Below are 12,476 nucleotides of genomic sequence, written 5' to 3' on the forward strand. Positions count from 1 at the left end.
ATAATTCAGCTGCGATGTAGAGGGGGCCTAGGCATCATTGACCTTGTGCTTCAGAGCCGCGCCCTGCTAGGCAAGCTCATTGTGAGAGAGGATTCCTTCCTGGTGGCAAGCCCCGAAAGGACTTCCTCTTGGCCCGGATTTCAGCCCGCACCCCGAGTCTAGGGGGCTCTTGGCCGCAGAGTAACAAATGGATCTTCACAGAGATGCGGGCCTGCGCATTTAGAGGACAAATTTGCAGCCAGCTTACTCCGAGCTTGGGATCACCTCAGGTTAGCCCTTAGACAACTAGCTCTAGTTGCTTCAGAGGAGAGTCTTCGACAGCCATTGATCTGGAACCCCTTGATCTATTTACCCAGTGGCCATATGCTGGGGGCCCGACCTCATGTATCATGGGGTGCATTGAGCTTAGGACCTACCAGGCCCTTGGAGATTAGCTTGCACACAGGTAGTTACTCCTAGAGGTTCAGGAGAGAGGCCTGGCAAGGATACGGGGTAGAGACACGCTCAGCATCGATATTGACTTTGCTATTCCTCAAGAGTGGCTGGCACCTATTCCAGACCCACCCGTCCCACTATGGCTAGGGGTGTTTACTCGGCATGATATTCTTTTGGCAGTCCACAGGGCAGATGAGGCCAATGGTCTACTCACTTTTTCTATTGGTCCCCATGGCAGATTAGAGAGATCCGAGGCCCCCTTGGAGGATTTTAGTGGATGCACCTTACAGAGAGTGAGGGTGATTGGATTTCAGGCACATGAGTGGCACATAGATCCCCCACTAGCCAAGGTGGTTGGGGAGAGATTCTGGCGGCTATGGATATGGGAGAGCTGACCTCTCATGCGCCTACAGTGGGACCCGGGAGAGTGGACTTGGCATAATCCCGCTAACCGGGAGGAGACTCTGGATGCCCCCTTTCTCGCATATACAGCACGGCTAAGTCGCAGGATCCAGATGCCAGAGATCGATGGCACCCCGGCAGAGCAGCACATTGGCAGTTAGAGGGCCTCTCCTCGCGTTTCCTCTCAGATTTTTGGAAGAGGCTCTGGGACAGTTTTCGGCCTCGAAAGATCAACCTCTTTCTTTGGCTGATGGCACACAAGAGTTTGGCGGTTGGCACATGGTTGGTAGTTGGAGGTCGGCCAACAACCTACCCTAGGTGTGGCCACCCTCAAGAGTCTCAGCGACATTGTCTTTGGTATTGCCCAAAGGCTCAGCAAGTTTGGCTACGGATTCTCCACATCTTCACGATGGACAGGGCCTCGACCCCGATCATTACATAGGGCACTGTCGCTTGGGCCACAAAGGCTGAGGTGGTCAGGGCTTACGAGGAGGATGGTGGGGGGCTATCCCTTCAAGGCTCTCACCTCCACATTTTGGCAATACCAATCACAGTCCCATCTACAAACCACTGGCGTCCGATCTCATGTTCGAGATGGGAGATTTGCAGTAGCATCACAACCTGGCACATACGACAAGCTAGATGCAACGAAGCCATTGAGGTTACCGACACTCTGCCTGCGGATTCCATTAGGAGCATTTGGCTTGACATCATTCATAGCCTCCGCGGTCAATGGGGAAAGTTGCACGGAGGCTCTGACTACATGCGGAAGCGGCGGGAAGCTTTCTTGAGGCTCTGGCGGCCTAGCCCTTTTCTCACCAATAGAGGTGGCGATCCCTCTTGGCACTACAAACCACCAGTGTGGTTATCCCCCCCCCTCCTCCCCCTGTATGAGATAGCCTTTCCCTCATAGAGCGGCCAGCCACAGGAGAAGTGCATCTTTCTCGTTTTGATTATTTGATCCCTGCCCTGTACATGTGGCATGTTTGTATCTAGCCCTTCGTGGTTGTATTTAGCCCATTGTGGATGTTTTTCAATAACTAATAGAAGGATTTTTTTCCCAAAAAAAAAAAAGATCTTGCTGATACAACTTGGCCGACGCGGTCGCCTCCCTGAAGGTGAAGATGTTGTCTAGAATACTCCGATCCTAAACCAAACTCGTCTGTGTACCATGAATTAAGTTGAGGAGAAAGGGCTGTAGTCTCTAGCTGATGGCCTTGGGCAAAATTTTGTAGGCAGTCCCTAGGAGGCAACTTTATCATAAGCTTTCTCGAAATCAAGAAGGAGAACAATCAGATCCTGCTAACACATCTTGGCCGATGCGGTTCCCCTCCCAGAAGGTGAAGATGTTGTCCATAATTTTGTAGGCAATCTACTCTATTATAGGCTTTCTCGAAATCAAGAAGGAGAACAATCAGATCCTGTTGACGCATCTTGGCCAATGCATTCGCCTCCCAGAAGGTGAAGATGTTGTCCAGAATACTCCGATCCTAAACGAAACCTATCTGTGTACCATGAATCAAGTCGGGGAGAAAGGGCTGCAATCTCTGACTGATGGCCTCGGCCATAACTTTGTAGACAGTCCCTAGGAGGGTGATGGTCTCCACTCCCAAATCTCCAATTTGTCACCACTCTCTTTGGGAATCAAGTGGATCAATCCCTCAAACAACCTCTCTGGCATGGCTCCTGTAACCGTTATCTCATTAAGGCAGCTCTGAGGTTGCCTTCCATGAGATCCCAGTGACGAAAAAACAAGGAGATTGGAAGCCCTTCCTTGCCTGAGCATTTGCCCCTAGGTAATGCCGTCATAGCCTCTACCAGCTCCTCAGATTTGAAGGGAGTCAGAAGGAAAGTCCGGAGAGCGCGAGGGACCACCTCTCTCATATGTCGCCAAACCTGCTCATGCGCATCCAACAGCTGTGGGGAAATGGGGGCACTCGTGAGGACACTGCTGAAGAAATCTGTGGCGATGGCTCTCATGTGAGGAGCGTCTTTAACAATGGATCCATCATGGCCTCGCAACCTGCGGATACCCTCTCTCCGCCTATGTGGGCCTACAATCTCAAAGAAATCCCCACTGACCCTATCTCCTTGATGCATCCAAAAAGAGGCTCTAGCATGGTATATGTACTACACCCGCTGCTCCTCGATGGATTTGAGCTCTCTATGGGCGGGAGCTAGCTAACTCTCAATCCACAAGCTATCTGGTGCACTCTCCAAAAGCTGCTATAGAGAAGCAAGACCCCTACAAATGCTCCTCTCCTCTCGGAAGCCAACCAATCTACTCTGCATTGCCTCCTGTAATAGATTGTTGATCTCTCCAAGGCCTACATCCAAGGCATCTACGACTGCTCTTGAGTGAAAATCTAGCCTCTCCCAAATCCACTCTATCGTGCTACAAATCTCAAGGTCTTGGATGAGGCTATCTAGAATCCAGGTACTCAAATGTTTGTCCTACCTCCAGCCGTCATCCAGGCAGAGAATAACCGGTGCATAATCGGAGGAAGTAGTGCTAGCCGAAATACCAATCATGCCACCATGACCACAAGCCCACTCATCTACATAGAACCGATCTAATTTGGATAGGTTATCCTCAATTCGGATCTGGAGAAACGCAGATTCCCGAGCTGCGTCCAAACTTTGGAAGATGCCAAGGGTCCTGTCCACCCCGAGAGCCAAAATCAACTCCTCCCAAGCCAAGTACTATGCACCAAATACTGTAGCCATGCCACCTCCGAGTCTGTCCTCTACCAACTCTAGCATGTTGAAATATCCACCCATATATAAAAAATTCCGCCTATGGCAGGGATTGACGAACTGTAAGGTGGCCCTGCTTGCTGTGGCGTTCGACGCGTATACATTCAGGAAGCCCACACAGTCCTCTCTGATCCTGATGGTCACCCACTGAGCTCGTCCAGTGACAATGGTGCCTGAGTCGACCACTGCTAGCAATAGCTGCTCACTAACGGAAATGCTGTGTCCCGGAGGGGCCAAAAGAGTGGGACCAGAAGGTGTGACTCCTGTCCTACAAGACCTTTCCGCAGCGAGTAGGTCCCTCTGAAAGATGGTGCTCATCAATGAAGAGAATGTCAATGGGTCCACCAACTGCTACTCTAGGAAGCTCCTCTCTAAGGACACCACACCTCTTAAAGCACTACGGGCCCCCCAAACCCTGGATGTTCCACGAGACAATCCACATAACTAAGATTGGTGGGAAGCAAAACTGTCTGAACTGCCCTCCACTCGAAAAGTCTAGGGTGTGGGTTTCGATGGAAAAAAATCACTGTTAGTCCTGAGGTAAAGCTGCGCCAGATGGGCATGAACTCGCTCCATGTGGAGCCACTCTATTCGAGCCCTAGAGTATGCATACTCTGGACTCCACCTGTCACAATGCAGGTATCTATAGGAGAGGGGAAGTGGTACTGCCACTAAAACATGAAGAAACACACAGAGTAGCACCTCCTGGCTAGAGGACACCATCTCCCCTACCTGATCTCTAAGGCCCGAGCCACCCAACTCCATCCGAGCCAAAGGCCAGAGGTGGATAATGTCATGTGCACAGAGTGTATCTACCATGTGCAACATGCACACAAGACTAGCTTCGAGGCTTGGGGAAGCTTGGAGCTAGGCAGGCTGATTGGTGAGCTGGGCTAGGGATAGATTGACGAGTGGGCACCCAAGTATGGATGGGTGGGCACCCGAGTGTGGACGCCCGATGATCGGCCAAGAGCCTATAAAACGGTGGCCAAGGGTCTCGCGAGTCTTTGCAAGAGCTCTATGGTAAGGAGTCTGGATCTAGTGCAGACGTGCACCTGCTTCATGCAGCCGAGGCCGGCAGTAGTCTTTGAGGCCAGCGAGGGTAGCTCCGTTGCGGTATGGGACGTCACGGGGTAGAGACTAGTCCGTGCGTCTTGCTAATCAACTCAGCTTGTGGCTCGGTGGGGACAACCAAGACTTGTGGGTTTTGCCCACGACTGTCGTGGTTGGGTGGTGAGTCAGACCTGCACCCCCTTCACGTTGTTTGGCTTTGTTTTGCAGGTTTCGAGTCGTGTTTCAGGAGCGCTCTACGAGGAGATCCGTGGGGATTTGACAATGGTATCAGAGCATGCCTTGAAGAGCATGCAAGTCGGTAGGTAGAGAAGAAAGAGGTCAAAGGAAGAGGTATGAGTTCGAGATGACTGCTGTTTTTTCGTATATGTGCTGTTTTTTCAGAATTCAGCGTATTGAATTATGTTTGCATCGTTGGAACCCGTGTTGGGGTTTTGGTCTTGCAAAGGGTCAATTTGAACTGCATATGAAGAGAGTTGTTTATTGGAAAGGCGAAAGCAACGTTTTTTTTAATAGGCCTGGTTTTTTTTAATTTAAAAAAAAAACAAGTAGCTTTTATGCTTAGCTTTTTTTTTTTTAATTAGCTTTTACAAAATTCCATCTCTTTATTGACCACTACCCTATCTACTCTCTCGGGCATGGATACCTTGGCATCTGCTTTAGGCCCCAATATTACTCTGGAGCAATTTGGGGGCGAGCAAAAGCAGCGTACCAAGGACATTGTGGACACGTGGCTACATAAGTGGCAGGTCCACTTCTTGTTTCATCCATATGGCGATGACAAAAAGATTCAGTTGGCAGCAGGCTTCCTCTCGGGCAAAGCTTTGCTCTAGTGGAAAGAACTCAAACCTAAACCAACAACCTGGGCACAGTTTGAAGAAGTCTTCAAGAAAGAATTTCTCAAGGAGGATGACTACGATATAGTTGCTCAATTTGCCAGTTTGACCATGACCTCACAAAACCTCACTTTGAGGTCTACCTCCAGAAATTTAGAGACTTGCAGATGAAAGCTACGAAGATGGATTCTACTACTCTTTTGGGTTTCTTCGTAGCAGGTTTACCCGACTCGTACCGTTTACAGATCAAAAATAACAAGCGCAAAACTTTGGACGAGGCCATTCATTCTGCTAGTATTTATGATAATACGATGGTCTCTTCCAAAACCAAATCCATAACCGAGCAGGGAAACAAGCACAAAAGAAAGTTCTCCGCACCGATGGCTAGCACGACAGAAGAAAAGTCTTCGGACCAACCTTCGAAGAATTCTACTTCACTCCAGCAAAGAAAAACCATCTCCTCAAGGCTTTGAAGTTCAAGGAGGAGGGACGTTGCTTCATTTGTGAAGAAAACGGACACATGTGTAACGAGTACCCGAAGAAGAAGGGTACTAAGACCAATGCAGGACCCAAGACGAAGACAACCAACCAGTTGTCTTTGACAGGTACTTCAATCACTGTACTTTCTTGCCCTAGTTTGTGTTCTGATTGTCTGTTCAACTCTAAAGTTTCTGGCTTGCACGATCTTCTCCGAGTTTATGGAGAAGTGAATGGCCATAGAATCCACATTCTTCTGGACCCCGGAAGCTCACACAACTTTGTTAATTACAAACTTGTGCAGAAATTGGGTCTAGACACAATCCCTAGCGATCATACCTACAAGGTACACCTACCTGCGGGTCGGCAAGTGTGGGATTGAAAGGTGGAGAAGCTACCGATCCGGATTCAAGACTAGGAAGATATTCTGGAGTGCTATGTTATGCACCTAGAGCATGTAGACTTGCTATTAGGGATTGAGTGGTTTAAGACCCTTCAGGTCCAGATAGATTGGTCTAGTCATACTTTTTCTTTTGAACATAGGAACACCCAGTATTGTATCTTAGGTGATTGTATACATCCCTCTCAGGGACCTCTTGTAGATACCGTTGATTTTGGAAATATAATGAATTCTTCTTTGTATATTGCTTTCCATTGTGTTTTGCTTCCACTTTCTTCATTTCTCATACCTACTATGGATGTCAAGGAATTAAGTGTGTTTGAAAGCAAAGAATTAAAGAAGTTACTTGACTCGTTTCAAGATGTATTTCCTAAGGAGCTGCCATCGGGCTTACCATTCGAAAGGGCAGTAGATCATCATATTGATCTAGTCCCTCTCGTGCTCAACCTGTTAACATTCCGCCTTACAGGATGAGCCAAGCTGAGGAAGATGAGTTGGCCAAACAACTCGCAGATTATTTGAGGATGGGCCAGATTCGTCCAAGTAAATCACCTTGGGGTGCGCCTGTGTTACTTAGGAGAAAGACAGACAACACCTGGCGAATGTGTGTAGATTACAAGAGACTGAACAAAGTGACAATCAAGAACTGCTATACTCTCCCTAGATCAGATGACCTGATTGACCGTTTAGTCAGAGCGAAGTATTTCACACAAAGATAGATTTACGTACTGGCTATCACCAGATACGTATTCATGAAAGGCACGTCAAAAGAACTGCCTTTCGGACTAGGTATGGCCATTACGAGTTTCTCATATTACCTTTTGGGTTGACCAATGCTCCAGCCACTTTCCAGCAAATGATGAACGATCTTTTTCGTGAACATTTGGGGAAGTTCGTGGTTGTGTTCATGGACGATATTTTAGTATATAGTCGTACTCTTGAGGATCATGTTAGACACCTCACGATTGTCTTGACTATTTTAAGACAGAATCAACTATATGCTAAATTAAGTAAATGTGAGTTTTTATAACGGAAATTATTTACTTGGGACACAAGATCACAAGAGACGGGTTGAGCGTTGACTATGCCCGAGTTCAGAAGGTTTTGGCCTGACCGATACCGTAGACAATGAGACAACTTCTTTCTTTTCTTGGTTTTGTTGTTTATCTTCAGAAATCTGTGCGGGAGTACTCTCAGCTCACACTACCGATGAGTCATGACCGACTTATTGAAAGGAAGTGGATGTAAGTCGAATCACCCTATCCCTTGGAATAACAATTTGGATATGACCTTCAGACTTTTGAAAGATAAAGTAAAGGAAGCCCTACTTTAGCACTACCCGATCCTAGTCGGCCTTATGTTCTTGAGACTGACGCGAGTGACTACGCGATCGAGGCTCCTCTATTCCAAGATGGTAGACCTATTGCTTTCGAGAGTCGAAAGCAACACGACACTCAATCTCGTTGGCCAACTCTTGAGAAGGAACTTTATGCTGTCATTTACACTCTCAAGGTTTGGAGGCATTATTTATATGGCTCCACGTTTGTGGTATTGACTAATCATCAGTCAATCAAGTATGTGTGATGCGGATGATTTGAGAGGACGAAAAGCTAGATGGACAGAGTTAATGCAAGATTTTGATTTTGAAATACGCTATCGAAAGGGGTCCATGAATAGTGTAGCAGATGCGCTTAGTCAGATCAGAGAGGTGAATAATTTGTCGTTCACCGAGATTTCTACTGACTTATTTCAGTCATTGAGAGGGCTTTGCAAGACTGATAGTTATTTTGGTCCATATTGGCATCCAGGACGGGAGCTCACTGATTGACCAAGACTCAGTGATTGAGCAGCCTACCATTCACGCTGCGGAAGGCCAGTGGATGATTTGGAATGGTTTACTGTTCCGTAATGACAAAATTTGTGTACCACAGTTCCTGGACATTAAGTCCAAGATTTTTAAAGAGTGTCACGATGCCCCTTCTGCTCGACACCCCAGGATACACAGGGCATTAGCTTTAGTGAAACACGTTTTCTATTGGCCAAAGATGAAAGGGTATGTAGAAGATTATGTCCTCAAGTGTCAAGTTTGTCAAGCAAATAAAGCTGAACGCTTTAGACAGGCTGTGATGTTGCATCCTTTGCAAATCCCAAGTAATAAATGGGAAAGTATTTCCATGGATTTTATTACCGGATTGCCAAGAACACATCAAGACCACGATTCTATTTGGGTTGTGGTGGACCGCTTAATAAAAATGGTTAGATTTTTGCCTACTCGGACGACTATTACAGCTAGGCAATTAGCAAGGCAGTTTATTGAGCAATTGTTTAGACTGTACGGTTTACCGCAAGACATAGTCAGTGATAGAGACTCTAAGTTTACAAGTGACTTTTGGAGACTTGTTTTTGAGAAGTTGGAAACAACTTTGAATTTGAGTTCCTCGGATCATCCTCAATCTGATGGCCAGACTAAAAGGGTGAATCAGACTTTGGAAGACATGCTTCGTGCATATGTCACCAAAAGACAAGGTTCATGATGGGAGGATTATCTTCCTATGTTAGAATTTGCATATAGCAGTACTAAGCATACGAGTACAGGTTTTAGTCCTTTTATGCTTATGTACGAATTCCAACCTAGATCACCTGTTACCGTGGGATTTTTAGGACTTCAACATAATGCAGCACGTACTTTTTTGCAAGACATGCAAGAAATGTTACAAGTTGTGAAGGAATCTATTAGAAGTGCTCAAGACAGAGACAAATTTTATTCTACGAGACATCGTTCACCAAGAGAGTTCTCTGAAGGAACAATGGTGTATTTGCGAGTTCTGAAAGATTTCGAGACTTTACGGACGAGTCGATCTCCAAAATTATCCCCAATATACTACGGACCATTTTAGGTTACACGCCGGATTGGTTCAGTTGCATATGAATTGGACTTGCCTTCTCATGTGAAAGTTCATCTTGTATTTCATGTCAGTAGACTTAAGGAAGTACTGGGTGGAACAGACCAATTAGTTACTCCTCAAGAAATCATAGATGTCGAGGATATGACATTTGTCTCACACGAACCAAAAAAGATTCTTGGATTTCGTGAAAGACGATTACGAATACGCTACTCACAGAATACAAGATCAAGTGGAAGGATCATGTTGAGGGGGACGCTACATGGGAAACATTGACTACCCTTCAGAGGGACTACTCTGGGTTTTTACTTAGCTCAGGAGTGAGCTCTTAGAGGAAGGGGAGCTCTTAGCTCAGAAGTGAGCTCTTAGAGGAAGGGGAGTATGTCATGTGCACAGAGTGTATCTACCTTGTGCAACACGCACACAAGACTAGCTTCAAGGCTTGGGGAAGCTTGGCGCTAGGCAGGCTGATTGGCGAGCTAGGCTAGGGATAGACTGACGGGCGGGCACCCAAGTATGGACGGGCAGGCACCCAAGTGTGGATGCTTGGTGACCGGCCAAAAGCCTATAAAAGGGTGGCCAAGGTTAGTCAATTGTTCATAGAGTCTTGTGAGTCTTTGCAAGAGCTCAATAGTCAAAAACCTGGATCTAGTGCAGACGTGCACCTGCTTCATGCAACTGCGGCCGGCAATAGTCTCGAGGCCCGCGAGGGTAGCTCCGTGGTGGTATGGGACATGACGGGGTAGAGATTGGTCGGTGCGTCTTGCTAGTCAGCTCAGCTCATGGCTCGGTAGGGACAGCCAAGACTTGTGGGTTTTGCCCACAACTATCATGGTTGGGTGGTGAGTCAGGCCTGCACCCCCTTCACGTTGTTTGGCTTTGTTTTGCAGATTTCGAGTCGTGTTTCAAGAGCGCTCTACAAGGAGATCCATGGGGATTTGACAGGTAAGCACATCAGTGATACGCAGGTCGTGCAAATGGTGTGAGAGCTCTATGGCCTGCCCCTAAATAGCGGCTTCCTTTACACCTCTTCCTTCACCTTGATGATGATTTCTTCTTGGTTCTTTGAGATCGGCCTCATATTGTTTCCCAAAGTTGTAATGTGAGCTCCAAGATCAAAGATGTGGCCTTAGGATGTAGGATGTCCACTCATTGGATCTGGTGGCTAGAGGGAGAATCTTAACGGCACTCAATGCCTTAGAATGGAAAGCGAACCTTGGATTTCTCACTTAGGAGCTGGATGAGTAAACCGCCATGCAAGAATGCCCAGAGAAAAGAAAAAAGGAAAAAAAAAAGAAAGAAAGTTGTATTAACATCTTCAAAAAATCCAAAAGGGTCTATGAGACCAAAAATTACTACAATAGATCCATGAAAAATACGGATGAGAGAGAGAGAGAGAGAGAGAAGGAGCCCTTCTATATGGAGCAAAGGCTTGCCTGCTTGTGTACAAGTTAAGTGAACAGATTTTTATATAGGAATATACTAAACGTGTGCACGCATGCTTGGGTAGAAGATCCACTCCGTCTTTTCTTCAATATAAAGTGGCATTGTAAGTATCCTTCCTTATCATAAACACAGCTATAATGCAAGAATTAAAAGTCATCACTAGGGGCATCAGTTTGAGCCAATAACTCACTTGGTCGTTAACTGAAGTGCTTCAAAACTTGATACCCGCCGAAGTGTTGCTGACAGACATTCAACAGGAACACAATTAGAATGTTAGAGCCCATTTGACATCAGAAATGTGTCATGAAAACAGCTACCAGAGTGTTATTATTAAATGTAACATTCCATGATTTGAATGTATCCTTGCTTGTGGATGTTCTCTTTCTACAACCATGCATTAGCAACAGCTGGACATTTAAAATTTGGCCTGAAACAAAGATACAAACATCTACAAGGCAGTGGCCTTACATATCTAAACTTTAAATTATACTGACATAAAAGCATGGAAAATAATGTGCTGGTGTTGAATGCTCAAAACAAGATTCTGAGATAGAGACTCGGAACAATCCAATTCAATCTTTTGCAAGAGGTGCATGTGTGGGTGCACACATGCAGCACGTGGGCAAGGTGTGCTCTGTGTGTGGGTTCAATCTCGCCACTGTAATGCACCTCACATCATCTCAATGACATTGTGACAAAGAAATGGAAAATTGAACCTCGAAGATGCTGACGTTTTGGCCACATGCTCAAGCTACAAGCTCATTGTGTGTCAAAGAAATAGGTATAAAAGCAATCTCATCTTTCAAGAGCATATGTCCACCCAAAATATCCATAATCCTGAGCTGCTCTCAAAACAAAAGCCCTCAACAAAAATATTATTATCAGTGAAGTTATGCCAAACCAGACATGTGTCTATGTGTACTATATATGTGTGTATGTCTAGCATGCTAAGCATGGCTTTGAACCTAAACAAACATGAGAGGGAGGACTGAACTTGAATACGAGGGAGAAAACCCTAGAGGCACATCCGCAGCATGTCTGGGATCCAATCCATTGGCTTCTCCCCAAATCTCCTTCCTATGCTGTGTGAAAAAAGGATGTAATGAGCTTTGACTGTGATCGGCTGAGTTAGTACTAGCCTTGCTGTCTCGTCTCACGTGAAAAAAGGATGTAATGAGCTCTGAGTCTAATTTGGCAATGTGCCAGACCTACCTACCCTGTGTACAGACCATATGGCCTCCATCCCGTGTACATACCAGGGTTTCAGGCATCGGGGCTGCTTAACCATGGCTACTCCATCTCTAATCTAGATTTTGAATTAAGTAGGACAAGGTCCAAAGCTCTCTAGTGAAAACTCCCCTGAATCTCATACTGTGAAGATAGAGAAGCAACGCACCTGTGCGCGCACACAGAATGCATTTGTGGAAGTCCCAAAACACCCACTAAGACTAAAGTGATACAATATATATACAATACTGTAATAGGAAATGCTTAGAGCATGCCCTCAGAACTTCTACAACTGCCCCTCTCCAATCCAAAAACTACAACTCCACAAAAAACTAATCCCTGCCTCATAAAATAATGTTCAAAGTTGTGCATACCATGGTCTTTCCGTTGGGATGCCACATCTTGGATTGCTATAAAAATCTCAGGAGTAAAAATGTACACCCCACAATTAATCCATTCACTGACCTACAATTCACATAACAACTCCAAGTCATTAGCTCGCATAAAAATCATATGAGATTA

The 12,476-nt window shown here is 46.0% G+C and overlaps 1 protein-coding gene across 10 annotated transcripts in view; it reads right to left on the minus strand.

Moving 5' to 3' along the window:
* LOC147640153 (uncharacterized) overlaps nt 1-12,476 on the minus strand; it is a 99,388-nt gene that overhangs the window by 51,963 nt on the left and 34,949 nt on the right. For all 10 annotated transcript variants that reach the window (XM_086777918.1, XM_086777904.1, XM_086777910.1 and 7 more), the window contains exons 9-10: nt 12,329-12,419; nt 10,918-10,966 (exon numbers count right to left, since the gene is read on the minus strand). In XM_086777918.1, coding sequence (XP_086634044.1) covers nt 10,918-10,966; nt 12,329-12,419 — 140 coding nt within the window. The remainder of the gene's footprint in view (nt 1-10,917; nt 10,967-12,328; nt 12,420-12,476) is intronic.

The sequence above is a fragment of the Cibotium barometz genome, chromosome 3 (genome assembly GCF_041138505.1).
Source record: "Cibotium barometz isolate CiBa-2024 chromosome 3, ASM4113850v1, whole genome shotgun sequence".
NCBI classification, from domain to species: domain Eukaryota; kingdom Viridiplantae; phylum Streptophyta; class Polypodiopsida; order Cyatheales; family Cibotiaceae; genus Cibotium; species Cibotium barometz.